The sequence below is a fragment of the Delphinapterus leucas genome, chromosome 3 (assembly GCF_059928025.1).
Source record: "Delphinapterus leucas isolate spDelLeu-1000000601 "Yukka" chromosome 3, BTC_Dleu_Yukka2, whole genome shotgun sequence".
In the NCBI taxonomy this organism is placed as follows: Eukaryota; Metazoa; Chordata; class Mammalia; order Artiodactyla; family Monodontidae; genus Delphinapterus; species Delphinapterus leucas.
This window is the reverse complement of record NC_143131.1, coordinates 160,738,192-160,756,785: the sequence shown is the minus strand read 5'-3', so window position 1 is coordinate 160,756,785 and position 18,594 is coordinate 160,738,192. Positions and strand designations below refer to the sequence as shown.

General features: G+C 41.8%; 1 protein-coding gene across 3 annotated transcripts in view; it reads left to right on the top strand.

Annotated features, from left to right (window-relative positions):
* Positions 1-8,138: 8,138 nt before the first annotated feature.
* Positions 8,139-18,594, top strand: part of ZNF354B (zinc finger protein 354B) — a 33,051-nt gene continuing 22,595 nt past the window's right edge. Inside the window, exons 1-4 of one of the 3 annotated variants that reach the window (XM_022563363.2) lie at positions 8,139-8,316; positions 9,359-9,446; positions 12,604-12,730; positions 13,473-13,568. In XM_022563363.2, the coding sequence (XP_022419071.1) occupies positions 9,414-9,446; positions 12,604-12,730; positions 13,473-13,568 (256 nt within the window). In that variant the 5' untranslated portion in view covers positions 8,139-8,316; positions 9,359-9,413. Of the gene's footprint in view, positions 9,447-10,592; positions 10,674-12,603; positions 12,731-13,472; positions 13,569-18,594 lie in introns of all 3 variants that reach the window. The other 2 variants (XM_022563362.2, XM_089909833.1) reach the window with 2 other exon arrangements.

The following is an 18,594-nucleotide window of genomic DNA, read 5'->3' as shown; positions in this document are numbered from 1 at the left end:
TAAACAACAAGGTCCTACTGTACAGACCAGGGAACTATATTCAATATCCAGTAATAGACCATAATAGAAAAGAATATGAAAAGAATATATATATATATAAATAACCAAATCACTTTGCTGCACACCAGAAACTAACACAACATTGTAAATCCACTATACTTCAATTGAAAAAATTAAAACTTTAAAAAAAAACAGTAAACAGTATGTAAAATTAAAAGAAAAACTTTTAAATAAATAAAACAATTAAAATCTCAAAGGCAGAAAGAGGGTGGAAGACAAAAACAGGAACAAAGAACATAAGCAACAAATAGAAAACAGTAACAAATATGATAATATTAATCTACATCAATTTGAATGTTAGTGGTCTAAATGCACCAAGACAGAGATTGTCAGATGGATCAAACATGATCAAAAACATGATTCAACTGTATGTTGTCTGTAAGATATGTTGTTTTCATTTTAAATATAAAGACACACAAAGTAAAAGTAAATAAATGGAGAAAAACATAATATGTTAACACTAATCAAAAGAAAGTTGGAGTAACTATTAATTTCAGACAGAGGAAATGTCAAAGTGAGGAACATTATCAGGGATAAAGAAAGGGAATTACATAATGATAAAGGGGTTAATTCTCCAAGAAGACATAACAATCCTTAACATGAATGCACATAACAATGTATCATCAAACTACATGAGGTAAAAACTGATCAAACTTCAAGGAGAAGTAGATGAATCAACTATCATAATTGGAGACTTCCACACTCCTCTATCAGAAATGGACAGAAACAGCAGGCAGAAAATCAGTAAGGATATATCTGAACTCAGTAACACCATGGATCAACTGGATATAATGGGCATCTACAGAACACTTCATCCAACAACAGCAGAATATACTTTTTTCTCAAACTAACCGGGAACATTCACCAAGATAGACCACATTCTGGGCGATAAAACACACTTAATAAATTTAAAATAACACCAATGTCTGCTCTCAGATCACAATGGAATTAAACTAGAAATGACTAACAGAAGATAGCTGAAAAAATCTCCCAAGTTCTTGGAGATTAAATGATACACTTTTATATATCACATGGGTCAAAGAAGAACTCTCAAGAGAAATTCTTAAATATTTTGAATGAAATGAAAATGAAAACACAACTTATCAAAATCTGTGGGGTATAAGGAAAGCAGTGCTTAGAGAGAAATTTATAGCACTGAATACATCTATGAGGAGATGAAAGATCTAAAATTAATAATCCAAGCTTCCACCTTAGAAAACTAGAAAAAGAACAGCAAATTAAATCCAAAGTAAGCAAAAGAAAAGAAATCATAAAAAAGCAGAATGAAGTTGAAAACAGGAAATCAATAGTTAAAATCAATGAAACCAATAGCTGGTTCTTTGAGAAGATCAATATCAAAAAGTCTCCAGCTGTGCCAACTAAGAAAAAAAGAGCTAGGACATGAATTACTAATATGAGATATGAAATAGGGGACATCACTACAGAACACATTGAAAGTATAATAAAGGAATACTATGAACAACTATATGCCAACTAATTTGATAATCTAGATAAAATGGACTAACTCCTTTTGAAAGTCACAATCTGCCAAAACTCATGCAAGAAGAAATAGACAATCTGAATATGCCTATATTAAAGAAATTGAGTCAATAATTAATAACCCTCTAGAATGAAAAGCACCAGGCCCAGATGGGTTCTACCATATTTAAGGAGAATCTATACCAATTCTCTACAATATCTTTCACAATATAGGATTAGAAGGGTATACTTCTATTTCTCATAAAATGGTAACTCATTTTATGAGGCTACCATTACCCCAATACCAAAACTTGACAAAGAAAATACAGGATAAAAGAAAACAAGACCAATGTCTCTCATGAAGATCCTCATACCAGGCAAAATCCTCAACAAAATATTAGCAAATCAAATACAACAATGTATGAAAAGAATTACACACCAGTACCAAGTGGGATTTATCCCAGGTATACAAGGTTGGTTGGCTCAACACTTGAAAATCAATTAATGTAATACATCATATTAACAAGCTAAAGAAGAAAATCACATGAGCATATCAATAGATGCAGAAAAAACATTTGACAAAAAACAATACCCACTCATAATAAAAACTATCATAAAAACCCTATAGCTAACTCACTTAATGGTCAGAAACTCAGAGCTTTCCATTAAGATCAGGAACAAGACAAGGATGTCTCCTCTCACCATTGCTTTTCAACATCATACTGGAAGTTCTACCTAATACAACAAGACATGAAAAGGAAATAAAAGGCATGCAGATTAGGAAGGGAAAGAAACTATATTTGTTCACAGATGACTGTTCATTTGCAAAGTCAGGACTTCACTGGTTGAAATTTAAAACTGGACCCCATACACAGAGGGCAAGGAGAGACTGAAGAAAGAGGCAGACCACTCCAGGCTAGTAGGTGGCAGTTTTAATAAACAACGGAACTTACATATGAGGCTTATGTTCGTCAGTTGCAAGACAAGTAGATCTTTGCATCCTCCCACCAGAATCTTAAAGTTTATAGAGAGGCTTTAACGGGATTCATCACACATCCAGTCCAGATGGTCTCAACAACACATTACTCTCTCAAGGCTGCATCCTCAAAACGGCTGCTGGTATGGAAATAGTAGGTGGAACATAAATTCCAAGGACGGGGGAGAGGTTAAGGAGCCTCTGATTGCCTGGGTCAACTAGCAGTCACATCTTCTTGATGACCTCCTCCAACAATGACATGATCATCTATGTAGAAAATCCAAAAAACTCCTAGAATAAGCAACTATAGCAAGGTTGCAGGACGCATGGTTAATATACAAAAATCAATTGCTTTCCTCTATACCATCAATGAACATGTAGAATTTGAGATTAAAAATATAATACCATTATACTGACACCCCCCAAAATGAAATACTAAGGTATAAATCTAACAAAATATGTGTAAGATCTATGTGAAGAAAACTATTAAACTCTGATGAACAAAATCAGGGAAGAACTAAATAAATGGAGAAATATTCCTTTTTCATGGATAGGAAGACTCAGTACTGTCAAGATGTCAGCTCTTCCCAAATTGATCTATAGATTCAGTGCAATCCCAATCAAAATGCCTGTAAGTTATTTTGTGCATATTGACAAGCTGAGTATGAAGTTTATATGGAAAGGCGTAAGATCCAGAATAGCTAATACAATACTGAAGGAGAAGAACAAAGTTGCAAGACTGATGCTACCTGACGTCAAGACTTACTACAGGCATATCTCAGAGATATTGCAGGTTTGGTTTCAGACCACAGCAATAAACTGAATATCAAAATAAAGTCACATGAATGTTTTTGTTTCCCAGTGCATATAAAAGTTATGTTTACACTATACTGTAGTCTATTAAGTGTGCAACAGCATTATGTCTAAAAGAACAATGTACATACCTTAACTAAAAAATAGTTTTTAATATCTTTATTGGAGTATAATTGCTTTACAATATTGTGTTAGTTTCTGCTGTACAACAAAGTGAATCAGCTATAAGTATACATATATCCCCATATCTCCTCCCTCTTGCGTCTCCCTCCCGCCCTCCCTATCCCACCCCTCTAGGTGGTCACAAAGCCCCGAGCTGATCTCCCTGTGCTATGCAGCTGCTTCCCACTAGCTATCTATTTTACATTTGGTAGTGTATATATGTCCATGCCACTCTCTCACTTCGTCCCAGCTTACCCTTCCCCCTCCCCGTGTCCTCAAGTCCATTTTCTATGTCTGTATCTTTATTTCTGTCCTGCCCCTAGGCTCTTCAGAACCTGTTTTTTTTTAGATTCCATATATATGTGTGAGCATACGGTATTTGTTTTTCTCTTTCTGACTTACTTCACTCTGTATGACAGACTCTAGGTCCATCCACATCATTACAAATAATTCAATTTTGTTTCTTTTTATGGCTGAGTAATATTCCATTGTATATGTGTGCCACATCTTCTTTATCCATTCATCCGTCGATGGACACTTAGGATGCTTCCATGTCCTGGCTATTGTAAATAGTGCTGCAATGAACATTGTAGTACATGACTCTTTTTGAATTATGGTTTTCTCAGGGTATATGCCCAGTAGTGGGATTGCTGGGTCATATGGTAGTCCTATTTTTAGGTTTAAAAAATACTTTATTGCTAAAAATTGCTAACCCATCTGGGCCTCCAATAAGTCATAATCTTTTTGCAATAGTAACATTAAATATCATTGATCAGAGATCTCCGTAACAAATATAATCGTAATGAATATGACTGTGAATTCATAATGAATTGAAATATTGTGGGAATTACCAAAATGTGACACAGAGACACAAGGTGAGCAAATGCTGTTGGAAAAATGCCACTGATAGACTTGCTCCAGGCACAATGCTACAAACCTTCAATTTGTAAAAAATGTAATATCTGCAAAGTGCAATAAAGCAAAGCACAATAAAACGAGATATGCCTGTATAGAGCTACAGTAATCAAGATAGCATGATCTTGGTGAAAGAACAGATCAGTGAAACACAACAGAAATCCCACATAACTATAGCCAATAGATCTTTGACAAGGTGCCAGGGCAATACAATGGAGCAATGATAGTCTCTTCAACAAACAGTGCTGGAACAACTGGACATCCACATGCAAAAAACATGACTCTAGACACAGACCTTACACCCTTCACAAAAATCAACTCAAAATGGACCAAAGAACTAAATGTAAAGCACAAAATGTAAAACTTTAAAAGATAACGTAGGAGAAAATCTAGACGACCTTTGGTATGGTAATGACTTTAGATACAATGCCAAAAACATGATTGATGAAAGAAATAATTGTTAAGTTGGACTTCATTAAAATTTAAAATGTCTGCTCTGTGAAAGGCACTGTCAACATAATGAGAAGACAAGCCATAGACTGGGAGAAAATATCGCAAAAGAATATATCTGATAAAGGACCTGTCAGATGTTATCCAAAATATACAAAGAACACTTAAAACTCAATAAGAAAATAAACAACCAGATTAAAAAATGGGCCAAAGACCTTTATGGACACCTCACTAAAGAAGATATATGGCAAATAAGCATATGAAAAGATCGTCATATACCCTACATTGTATGTCATTAGGGAAATGCAAATTAGAACAACAATGAGATACCTCTACATGCCTATTAGAATGGCCAAAATCCAGAACACTGACAAATGCTGTGGAGGATGTGGAGCAACAGGAAGTCTCATACTTTGCTGAAGGGAATGCAAAATGGTACAGCCACTTTGGAAAAGAGTTTGGCAGTTTCTTACAAAACTAAACATATTCTTATCATATGATTCAGAAGTCATGCTCAGAAGAGTTGAAAGCTATGTCCACACAAAAACTTGCACATGGCTGTTTATAGCAGCTTTATTCATAATTGCCCAAATTTGGAAGCAACCTAGATGTCCTTCAGTAGGTGAACAGATAAATAAAATGTGGTACATTCAGGGCTTCCCTTCCCTGGTGGCGCAGTGGTTGAGAGTCCGCCTGCCGATGCAGGGGACACGGGTTCGTGCCCCGGTCCGGGAAGATCCCACATGCCGCGGAGCGGCTGAGCCCGTGGGCCATGGCCGCTGAGCCTGCGCGTTCGGGGCCTGTGCTCCGCGGCGGGAGAGGCCACAGCAGTGAGAGGCCCGTGCACCGCAAAAAAAAAAAAAAAAAAATGTGGTACATTCAGACAATGGAATATTATTCCGCTCTAAAAAGAAACGACCTATCAAGCCATGAAAAGATGCAGAGGAAACTTAAATGCATATTACAGAGTGAAAGAAGCCAATCTGAAAAGGCTGCATACTTTATGATACCAACTATATGACATTCTGAAAAAGGCAAAACTATGGAGACAGTAAAAATATCAGTGGTTGCCAGTTAGGGAACAGGGAGGGATGAATAGGCAGAGCACAGAGGATTTAAGGCAGTGAAACTACCCTGTAATGGCAGACATGTCATTCATTATACATTTTTTCAAACCTATAGAATGTACAACACCAAGGGTGAGCCCTAAACTATGGATTTTGGGTAACTGGGATATGTCAGTGTAGGTTCATCAATTGTAACAAATGTGCCACTGTGGTGAGTGATGTTGATAATGGGGGAGGCTATGATGTGCTGGGGTAGAGAATAAATGAGAAATCGCTATACCTTCCTCTCAATTTTGCTGTGAACCTAAAACTGCTCTTTAACACTTTTTTGTCTTTTCTTAAAAAACAGAACAAAACGAGAAACTAGTTACCTCTCCCAGTCTTTGCAGACTGGTTCTCTGCTACAGCAGTCCTTTACTAATTAGCTGGCTTGTTCTCAGCCTAGGGATCAGATGGAGGTGAAAACTTAAGAGCTCCTTAGGTCTTTTGTGGTTGGGCCTTATGTTGGTTTTTCAGCTGCTTTTAAGTCTTGATTTCCCAAAGCTTAACCATAGCCTCTCCTCAGGGTTTTAGATGGTCTATCTTATGTTTCTACCCTCACTGTCTTGCCCCAGGTGTCTGTGGGACTGTAGTCCACCCACAAGTTTTAGGAGCAGTGCCTACTGCTTCTCCCCATCTGAGTTCCGAGATAGACAAGATAGAGCCCAGTACTTCTGGCAGCCCTCAGACAGGGTAGAACTTTACAAATAAAAGCTCCTCTGTTCCCTCTCTGTTGGAGCAAGGGAATTGGGAACTTAGCTTTGGCCACTCCAGACCAAGATTTTGCTACACTGAGGAAGGGATGGGGCAAGGGCAAGTAAAAACATCACAGTATTACCATGATTTCAAATGTGGTTTTTTCCTTGATTGAGTTTTCGGGGTTTTTTTGCTGTAGATATTTTACTGTTTTCCAGAGCTTTCATATGGTTATTTTAGCCAGTTCCTAGTTGCTTTTTATGTTTCCAAGGGGGGCTGTGGGCTTGGAGTTCCCTGCTAAGCCATTTTGCTGACGTGCCTCTACTTTGACTTTATATTAACATTGTACTAGAAATCACAGCCCACTCAATATGGCGATTAAAAGAAATAAAATATAAAAGAAGCAAAAGTTTTGCAAAAGAAACAAAACTGTCATTCACATAGTATATTACATAGAAAATCCAAAACACAAAATAAATTCATTATTGGAATTTATAAGACTTCAGGCAGTAAGCTATACACAAAACCGGTACTTTACAAATGAAATTCAAAAAGAGATACCACTTACAATAGCCTCAAAAAGTATGAAACATACTCAAATAAAACTCAAAAAATATGTAATATTGCTATGGAGAAAATATATGGAGACCTAAATAAAAAGATTGCTGTACCATAGTAATGGATTGTTAAAGTCCATATTGTTAGATATTAATTTTCCTCAGGTTGATTTATGGATTCAAAGAATCCAGTCAAAGTCTCAGCATTTTTATTTACAAGTTGACACGATGATGATTATTCATATGAGTTGATTATAGCCTAGGCAGTTGAACAAGAACTTATGGAAGGATACTCATTCTACTTTATCGAGGTTGTTTCCTAATATGTTAACAAAGAGCAGTATTCGTGACCCTATTCCGTGCTGCAACTTGCCTCCGTACCTACCCCAGACACTTCCAACCCTGCTTTCCTTTCGCTTTTTCCGTTAATGCTTATTTTCTAAAATGCTATATAATTATGTTCATGGCTTACTGTCTGCTCCCTCCCTCCTTCCCCCACCCCCACCCCCCAAAAAAGTTCTCCAGAGCAATGATCTCTGTTTTGCTCACTGAGGTATTTCAAATCCTTTACAATAGGGCTTGGCGCGTAGCAGGTGCCCAATATACTTGTTCAAAGACTGAAGAGGAAATAGGTTTGTTTTTTGAAGGTTGTCTACTTGCCTTACTATCAATTACGCAGATGCAGAGCTACAATACACTGTCCTCGGCGAAACTCCGCTTCCTCTGGGAAGAACCGGGAACCTAGGAGCCGGCAACTCACGGAGCGCGGCCCCTAGCCCAGAATGAGTACCTGGGCACGTGACAGGCTCAGCCGGGCCTCTCCACGCAGCAAGCGCGGAGAACTACACTTCCCAGAATCCTTGTGTTCTCGCGTGGACTACATTTCCCAGAGGGGTTAGCGACCGTTCCCCCGCCTCCACCGCACTACCCAGCTCCGGACCTGCACAGGGAGTTGGGCGTTTGTCGCTGGCGTGAGCGGCGTTCTGGGCTGAGGTCGGCACAGACAGCACGCCGGGGAGTCCCGACCCGAAGTTGCTGTTCGGCCGTGGCAGTTCTGGAGCCTCCCGCCTGCGGCCCGCGGAACACCCGAAGCCTGGGTGAGGTGAGTGGCGGAGGCTCGGCAGGATGCGGGAGGGAGGACCGGGCTTCGGGAGGATGCGGCGCCGGGGTATGGGACAAAGGCCCAGGAGGCGCGAGCCGGGCCTTTGTGGGCGCCGGCGGGCCGAGGGCCGGGCACCCCGGCTCTGTCCGCCTGCCGCCACCAGCCATCCCACAGTACCCGTGAACGAGACAGGTCGGGCACTTCGTCCCCATTGGCTGGACCCAGCCACCCTTCTGCTTCCTCCCGACCCGTTCCCAGTGCGCTACCTGCCCAGCGCCTTACGGCATTTGAATTTGTTTCGGGCCGGCAGTGAACGTGAGAAATTTCCTCCCCTTACCATCACTCCTGCACTCCCGAGTGACAGGCTTGTTTTGCGCGAGAAGTGAGTCGCCGGCTTCCCCCAGTGGCAGAGCCAGGACTGGAACCCAGGTTTTTGGTTTTCTGTGCCCTTTTCTCAGGACAGCAGCCCCCTCCCCGCCATAGGAGAGCTGATGTTTTCCCTTTCCGAAAAAGCTTTCTCTAGAAATCTGGAAATTGTTTCCTTGACAGGAGGGGGAGGAATTGGGTGGGAAGGCTTGAGGTGGAGAAAAGTTGTCACATGCACGCAGGGAGGTTAGAGCAGGTGCTCTGGAGCCCGCGGTGCTTGGAATACTGGTGCCACCCTCCCTGGCTGTGTGGACTGGGGCAAGTTGATCCCACTCTGCCCTCAGTTTCCTGATCTATAAAATGGGGTGCTGACAGTGCCAACTGTGCTGTGGGACTCGATGATGTATTGATAGGTAGTGCCTGGCACGCGGTGAGGCTCAGGGAGTTGCTGCTACTGCTGATGGAGTCCTAGGACCTTTTCCTCTGACCCAGGGAAAGAGCTGGGCCTGGACCAGGACCCAGCCCTTCTCTCTGGTCCTGTCTACTCCTAGCTCCTGACTTCCTTCCTGAGGGCACATGGCATCATTCTCAGGTGGTGTAAAGGTTTCAGAGCTGCTGATTCTGAGGGGTGCAAAGCAGAAGGGGCTTCCTCCTGGCTCCCATTTTCTTCTCTCAGATTTGGCTTCTGGAGACTTCTCCCAACCTAAGGGGAAACTGCCCAGAAAGAGGACATGGCTACTGAACAGAGGGAAGCAAGGTCTCAGGTGAGTGCATTACCATCTCAAGTGTTACGGACAAATAGTTTTGTTTTTTAACCCTCAAACTGAAGTTCTGTCCCCAGTACAGTCTTTGCCAGGATTTGGAGCCCATGTCCTTCTCCCTTTGAAGAGTTGGTCCATCCTGGTAGATGGTGAATTGCATAGGGATTGCTTGCCTCCAACCCCCCAATCCATGTGTTGTGTTTCTTTTTTTTTTTTTTCTGACAGACACTCTTTTATTCATTAATCTCAATTTACTGTATGATTACTGAATTGACAGGTAGGATGCCACATGTTTTATACCACTTGGGGTCAGAACAAACAAACATGCGCACTTGGCAGAGTTCCTTTCTGGCCTGCCTCCTTTGCTCAGTCATGTTCCCCTCCCTACCCTTGGCCAGAATGGGCTTTCCACCCCTGAGAATCTTCATGATACCTTACCCAGGCTTTTCCCAGTCCAGAGTTTTTAGTTTTTTCTCCCTCTTAACTTTCTGGATCATGTGCCTTGCTTCTATCACTCTCTTGAAAACTGATCTTGACCTGCCATTGTCATCTTTATTCTGTGGGAATGAGGGTGGGACCCCATCCAGGTGAGGTGGTGTGTGAACAAAGGATAGCCATTTTGGTGGGGACACAGATGGAGAGGTCTCTTGACTTTAAGAGCTGAGAGAAGACTCCTCTGGAAGTGGCAGGGAGGGTGTTGTGGGATATCAGTAGTGGAGAAGCAAGGTATACAGGGTGTACAGTTAGAAGTGGGGCTCTCAAGCCAGACAGCCAAGTTTGAACCCGTATCTTCTGTTACCATTTATGGGCCTTAGGCAATTGCATCTCTCTGTGCCTCAGTTTCCTCACCTGTAGAATGGGAATAACAACCATGCGTACCTCATAGGGTAGATGAGAGGAATTGCAGCATGGCAAGTGTTTCAATAAGGGCCGGGCACATAGTTGATGTTGAATATGTGGTGGTTGTGGTAGCTAAACAATATTATTCTAGTACATGATACTATTACTGTTGATAGATAAAAATTAACTGTACAGTGTTTTTAGGACCCAGAAAATACTGTTCATTCTGTACTCATTTTCATCTAACAATAGTAGTTAACGTTGCTGGGGAATATCCCGAGGGCTTCACCTTTGTTCTCACTCTCATAGCGAAGCAGAAGTTATTACCCCCATTTTACACATGAGGAAACTGAGGCTTAAAGAAGTCAAGTGACCTGAAATCAAACCCAGGTATGTCTGGCCTCTGAGTTCATGCTGGTTATTGTCCAGCCATTCCTCTGGTGCATCTCTCAGAACACATGGCAGGCCCAGCCCCTGTGTTACCAGAGCTCTCTGCAGTGCGATGTCGTATATCATTTGGACCCACGAAATGTGATGGTGGTTGATCTTCTGAGGCTATGGCTAGGACCTGCCTTTGCATATTTGGACTGGTTTTTTCTAAGGCTTTCACATTCCATTCCAACAGAGCCAAGCTGCTCTCTTGCCCAGAATTTTCTCTGTCCCTGTGTGTGAGTCCTATGTGACATTTCTCCCTAACCTCACCTGCTGTGTGGAATTGTGTGTAAAACTCAGTAATAGGATGTTTCAGATAAGAGAGAGAGTATACCAAGTGCTGTGTTGGAAGAAAACTTTAGTTATCATCCTGTCTCTGCCATTAATAAAGTATGTGACCTGGAATCTTGACTGTCCTGGATCTTGTGTTCCTCGTCTCTAAAATGAGGATTAGCAGATATGGTGTATGGTCCTATCCAGCTACACATTTTCCTTTTAGTGTTCAAATTCATGCACTTTTCTTGTCTGCTAGTTAGATTGTAAGTTCTTTGAGAGCAGAGATCATTTCTTGTATTCCTCCCAATGTGCCAATAATTTAATGCCTTTTCTTACTATAAAAATATTGCATGAGCATGGCAAAAAACTTTATAGAGAATAAAACATGCACATATATATATATGGGTATATGTATATATGCTTGTAAATGTACATATGTGCATAGATGTGTGTATGTACATGTATTTGTCTATATATTTAGCAAAAAAAAAGTAAAATCACCCTTAATCCCACCATCTGGAGATGATTGCTGTCAGCCATTTGTTATGCATCTCTCAGCATCACTTGCTATGTACATATATAATTTTTTTTCAAAAATGGGACCAAACTATACATACTGATATGTAACTTGCTTTTTATACTTAACATTATTATGAATGCCTTTTTAAGTCAAAAATACTGACTTACACCATCAATTTTAATGATTCATAGTACTTTATATTGACATGATAATAGGTAAGAGCTGAACCTTTAATATGAGCCATGTATGGTTTTAAGTACATTGTATGGATTATTTCATTTATTTATTAACTATTTGGTAGGTTTTGAGAGGCAGTTTTACAGAGTGGTTAAGAATGGAGCCTTAGACATCCACCTGGAATTGGAATCCCAGCACTACCACTGACCAATTGTGTGACTTTAGACAAATTTCTTATCCTCTCTGTGACTTCTCTTGTGTAAAATGAGGACAATAATAGTACCTTCTTCCTAGCGTTGTTGTGAAGGTAAAATAAAGATTTACACTAAAGATTAATATAAAGCTCTAAGAATAGTACTTGTCCTGAAGAAAGCATTCAGTTAATGATAGCTGTTTTAATTTCCATTATTACTGTCCTCAGGCTGCAGAGAGCACACAGATAGTGCCCTTAAATTATTTAACCAAGCCTCTGTCAGTGATTATTTAGGTTGTAGGTGTTTCTGTTTCTCTGCTGTTAACTAACACCATAATAAATGTCCTTTTGTGTGCATTTTTTTGCACTGTTCGTTATCAAACAAATATAGTAATTGGAGAGTTAAAAAGTATGCACATTTTAAAGCTCTTAATATGTATTACCAAATTGCTATTAGAAAGATTATTCTAATTAACACTCCCACTAATGGTCTTAATACCTCCACACATCTCTGTTTGGTTAACACAGGGCCTGGTTCGTACTTCATGGTACTCAGTATGTATTTGTCACAGGTCAAGTGTTCATTAAACCAGTGACTTGAAACCTTAAGAACCTAGAATAATATAGAAGCATTCCATGGTAGCCTGTCTACTTCCCACTGCAGCCCTCTTCACCCTGTGTGATGGGTGGTCTTGGGTGAGCTGGGATGCTTGTCTCTACAGCTGTCAGTGACGTTCGAAGATGTGGCTGTGCTCTTTACGCGGGATGAGTGGAGAAAGCTGGCTCCTTCACAGAGAAACTTGTACCAAGATGTGATGCTGGAGAACTATAGCAACTTGGTGTCATTGGGTAAGGAAATTTCCTCTGTTTAGAAATTGGGATAACTCAGCATCTGACTCCCTGGATAAAAGCCATGGATCATCAAAACTTTAGCTGAGTTTTGCCTTAGCACTGTACAAATTGGATCTCCACAAATAAACCTGAAAAACTTTTTTCTGCTAATAGGCATGGATGCCTCATGCCCCACGGATGGGACAGTCTACAGAGCTGCACTTTAGAAATTCCCTCATAGTTCAGGCATTTCCCACTATGATTGTTCTATGATGTGTCTGCTCATCTCTAAGCAGAGAGCATCTTTCATCCCTCTTCTTTGACCCACCACTTGCCTTTCCCGTTCACTTTTCCAGCTAGATGAACACTGTATAATCCATATTTGAAAGGGAACCAGATAGTGTTTTCTCATTTTAAACAGTCTACCTGGTATCTTCTCCATAGATACCTGTTTATAAATATGAATTTAGTCTGTACATCTCATATATTTCCTCTTTTATAGAAAGCTAATGGTACCCTATTTCAAGGGTACATGTTTATTGTATTTTCCTAACATGCAACTAATTATTACATTGTTATGTTTTACAAGTCCCTTGCTTTTTCCCTAACACACCCCTCACATCATGGGGGCAGAACTTGAGCACCCTAAGGAGCTCTTTATATCATCCTGTAAGTTTCCACTCAGATCTCAGATACCTCTTCGTGTCAAAACCAAGTTTGTTGTTGTTTTTATTTTTTTGTTTTTTTTTTCTATGAGCAGGACTCCTATTTTCCAAACCTGAGGTGATCTCCCTGTTGCAGCAAGGAGAAGATCCCTGGAAGGTAGAGAAAGAAAGCCCTGGAGGCTCCTCTGTAGGTGAGTGGGTGGGGAATCTCTGCAGGCAGCAGTCTGGTAAATGAGTACATGTGCAACTTGGAGATGTTGGTCAGGGAAATTTCTCCAAGTTCTCAGTCCTCAAGAAGTTTTGGAGAAGGGTCACAAACTTCTGCGTCATCTCTGATAATCACTTCACAGGTAAATCTCTCAGGATCTTTATTCTTTCCTGTTGTTTCGGAGGAGGGCTACATTTTCATGTATTCATTGAGCAAACTTAGTCCATTTAAGGAACTACAGATAATTCATTCTGACTGAAGCCCAGGGTTGTGGGAAAAGAAAGAGATGAGGAAGGAAATGAGATCAGAAAGCCAGGTGGGGGCCACACTCTGAAGTGCTTTGGTACAGTTCTTAGAGATGGGAACTGTCCGTGGGTGACTGGAAATAATTCAAGGATTTTAAGCAGAAGAATTACATGGTCCTTGATATTTTAGAAAAAATGGTCAGAGTCTGAAACACTTTAAATGTCCTTCAGTAAAGGCATAGCTAAAGAAGCTGAGGTGGGTCCCTACACTGGCACACAGCACCACAGTCAGAAACAAGAAGCACTGGTGTGGGTGGAGCTCCAAGGCACGTGAAGGACTAAAGCTAGTTACGGTGCATGATTATGACATGTCGCCATTTATGTGTAAAGAAAATTACGTGGGTGTTTGTCTATATGCATAATAATGCATGTAAGTGCTGAGAGAAAGGTCGCGGGACACCTAAGGTGGTAACTAGTTACATTTGGATTAGGATCGAGAATGAGTATTGATGAAAGGGGACTTTATTTACATGTAATGTTATTAAAATTTTCACAGAGAATATATTCATAAAGTCCTTATTATGCAATTTCAATTTAATAAGAATGGTCACTTTGGAAACACTGTTGGTCTTAGATTTGAAGTGAGGAAAAACTAGAGGTGGGAATCTTCTGGAGATTATTGTGTAATGCAGGCAAGACGTTACCTGCAGGAAGGCACGTGCAGTGGGTTCAGGAAAGAGGAGAGAGAGACTTCCCTGGTGGTGCACTGGTTAAGAATCTGCCTGCCAATGCAGGGGACATGGGTTCGATCCCTGGTCTGGGAAGATCCCACATCCCGCAGAACAGCTAAGCCTGTGCGCCACAACTACTGAGCCTACGCGTCACAATTACTGAAGCCGGCGTGCCTAGAGCAGCCCAAGCTTCACAACAAGAGAAGCCACCACAATGAGAAGCCTGCGCACTGCAACAAAGAGTAGCCCCGACTTGACACAGCTAGAGAAAGCCCGTGCGCGGCAACAAAGACCCAATGCAGCCAAAAATAAATAAATAAATATAACATTTTTTTTAAAAAAAGGAAAATGGAGAGGTCCCTTTGTTAAGGGTTCAGGACGAGTTCGGTGTGGCATGGGTTTCATTTGAGATGTGAGTGAAATATGGGTAGAGGTCGCCAGTGGACAGCTGTAGAAGGTATACAGGGTTGGAACTCAACAGGGAGGTCAGGGAGCCGTCAGTGAGAAGGTAGCATTTGAAACCTTGAGCTGAGCAGACGAGGGAACGGAGGAGAGGACAGAGTCCCAGGAAACCTCAATGTTTATGAGGTGGGTTAAGAAGGAAGAATCTGTGGCTGAGCCTGAGAAGAAGTCACCAGAGGAGAAAACTGGCAGATTCAGCTGTCATGGAAGTTGAGGACTGAGAGCTGTTGAATTGGGGAGGCCAGGGCTCTGGGGGAGCCAGGTTCTAACCCTTGCCCACTGCTTTCCTGTCCCGTGATAAACAGCAGTGCAACCTTGGACAGAAGGACGCAGGTCCTGCCCTGGCGGAGCTCAGTGGAGGGGGAGGCTAAGCGCACACAGGGCTGTGGAATGACAGACTCCAGTGAGGACCTCGGGAGAAGAGCCACAGGTGCTGTGAGAACGTGGAACAGGAGGGGTGCTGTGGGCAAGGCTTTCCGAGGAAGGGCCGGATCCCACGTTGTGAGAAGCGTTCAGGCACAGGAAGAGCATGTCCGAGAGTCCAGACAAAGGAAGCCGGCGTGTAGAGACGGGAGCAGGGAGAGGGGGCCGGGACCTGAGAGCCAGGCACAGCCTCTGAGGAGTTGAAGTACCCTGGCCACGGGCCCAGGTTTATATTCTGCAAGGATCAGCCTGCAACCAATGTGGAGCCACCTGGCATAGACGTGGTAGGACTTGTCTGAGGTTGCTGTTGGGTCCAGACGGGTCAGTGATGCCCCCACACAATGGGGGCCCAGCAGAAGGGCTGTGGGACAGGCTGTCTCGATCCCTAAGGCGCCCACACCTTTAGTAGAGCTCATTCTTTCCCGTATAAGGTGAGATCTTTTGAGGTGGGAACCACACTTATCTCTCCTTATATCTTTTAACTGTCATTTGGGAGAAATATTCTAATTTTGTGGGAACTGCTGGAGACCACCACAAAGTAAACAGAGAATGCAGGCAGCAGGGAACCAGTGGAGAGTTTAGGAGGGGCGTCAGGTGTGGACTGAGTATGGCGTGGAAGATTAAAGGAAGAGAAGGAAGAATTGTTCACTTTCCATTCGCCTCAGGAGCCTCTGATCCATGAGGAGTCCCCCTTCCTGAGTGAAGTGTTAGTTGGATCCATGAGGAGTCCCCCTTCCTGAGTGAAGTGTTAGTTGGATTAAACTGAATAGAAAGTATGACTGGAGTCGAAACCTGTCCAGAGAGACCCTGAAGACACCTAGTGGTGATGTCAAGTCCTTCTCAGGTTTGGGAAGCTGTCCCTGAAGGAAAACTCTGGGTGTCTGGAGGAAATAAGGACATCAGAGCCAACCAGTGTGTGCATTTCTCTGGATGGGATGAACCTCCTCTCTTTGGTCAAAGGTGACAGTCAGATGGAGCATCCTGGGAGTGCTGGCCTGTGGTGTCTCTCCTGCAACCCTGGCGAGTCTCCCATCTGCCTGGACTAAAGTGCCCTCAGAACAGTTTCCCTTCCAAGGGGAGCTCAGTTCTCTGAGCTCAGGTGAAGGATCTGGATGTTCTTGGAGGCACCTTGATCATTAACTCTAGACCAGAACCAAAAACCGACCCTTCGAACAGCCGGTGACGGAAAAGCTTATGCTTCCAGGATAAGACTCCTAGAACCTCTAATTGCCTCCAAATGTGCTTTTAAAATATTATTTTCACATCAAAACTATTTACAACTAGGAAAAATAAAACGAACAGAAAAAACAAACTGTGTCACCCCTGGCTCTGTATGTTTTATAGAAATGGGAGGAAATGGCTCAAAGAGACTCATCTGAGTCTCTTCCTTAAGAAATGAACCCAGGGCTTCCCTGGTGGCGCAGTGGTTGAGAGTCTGCCTGCCGATGCATGGGACACGGGTTCGTGCCCCAGTCCGGGAAGATCCCACATGCCGCGGAGCGGCTGGGCCCGTGAGCCATGGCCGCTGAGCCTGCGCGTCCGGAGCCTGTGCTCCGCAACGGGAGAGGCCACAACAGTGAGAGGCCTGCATACGACAAAAAAAAAAAAAAAAAAAATGAGAAAAGAAATGAACCCAAAGTCTAATCACTTTTCTGGAATATTTTATATGTATATATATGTATACATATATACATATATATATATAATATGGATAATGTGATTAAATCAACTTGAACGTCTCATGAGTTTGGTTGACATCCAATGTGAAAATATTCTTAAAATCAAAAATTTAAAAATTCAGGGATGATTAGGTAAATTACCTCCAATGAAAAAGTGTTTGTCTTTTTCTCTTTCTTTGTTATATTTATGCTAGAATTCAGGGCAGACTGAACCTGGCAGGGTGGTTGGCTGAGGGGTCCCTTGTGGGCTGCCCTCCACCCACCAAGATTTGATGAGGCTGCATCTGCAAATTTTTTTAATTTGCAGAAAGGTGCTGTAGGGGTTAGAGCAGCAGTGGTTTTAAAATAACATGCAGTGGTTTTAAAGAGTTAATTTACAAGGTGAAAGTTGAGCCCAAATGCTCTGTAGTCCTGTTTAATATGTTTGATTTAGTCTTGTTCTCATCCCCTGCCACCAACATCTGTTGTCCTTGTAGCTGCCAGAATGGTCTATTTAAAAGGTAGATCAGGTTATCTCACTCCCATGCTCAAAACCTTTAGTAGCTTCTGTCACATAGAACACAATCCAAAGCCCCTAGTGTGGCCTTCGTGGTCTGGTCTTGGCTACCTTTTCACTTTCACCTCCTTCCTCTCTGCCCTTCATTCAAGAACTCTCATCCCCTGGTCTCCTTGTAGTTCTTCAGACAGGCCACCTCAGGGCCTCTGCACTTGTTTTTTCCTCTCCTGGACCTTTCTTCCTGAGCCACAAGCCCACGTGACTGACTTCCTTGAGTTGCACAGGTTTCTGTTAAGATGGCACTTTGTCTATTAGACACAGCACATCTGAACATGGCCCTCTGTCCTCCACATTCTTTTTTTTTTTAATTTTATTGAAGTATAGTTGATTTACAATGTTATGTTAATTTCTGCTGTACAGCAAAGTGATTCAGTTATACATATATGTATTCTTTTTCATATTCTTTTCCATTATGGTTTATCACAGGATATTGATTATAGTCTCCTGTACTATATACAGTAGGACCTTGTTGTTTATCCATTCTATATATAATAGTTTGCATCTGCTAATCCCAAACTCCTAATTTAACCCTCCCCCACCCCCTTCCCCCTTGACAACCACAAGTCTGTTCTCTGTATCTGCAAATCTGTTTCTGTTTCATAGATAAGTTCATTTGCGTCATACTTCAGATTCCCCATGTAAGTGATATCATATGGTATTTGTCTTTCTCTTTCTGGCTTACTTTACTTAGTATAATCTCTAGATCCATTCGTGTTGCTGCAAATGGCATTATTTCATTCATTTTTATGGCTGAGTAGTATTCCATTCTGTGTATATACCACATCTTCTTTATCCATTCATCTGTTGATGGACATTTAGGTTGTTTCCTTGTCTTGGCTATTGTAAATAGTGCTGCTGTGAACATAGGGGTGCATGTATCGCCTCTTTCTTTTTTTTTTTTGACAAAGGAAAC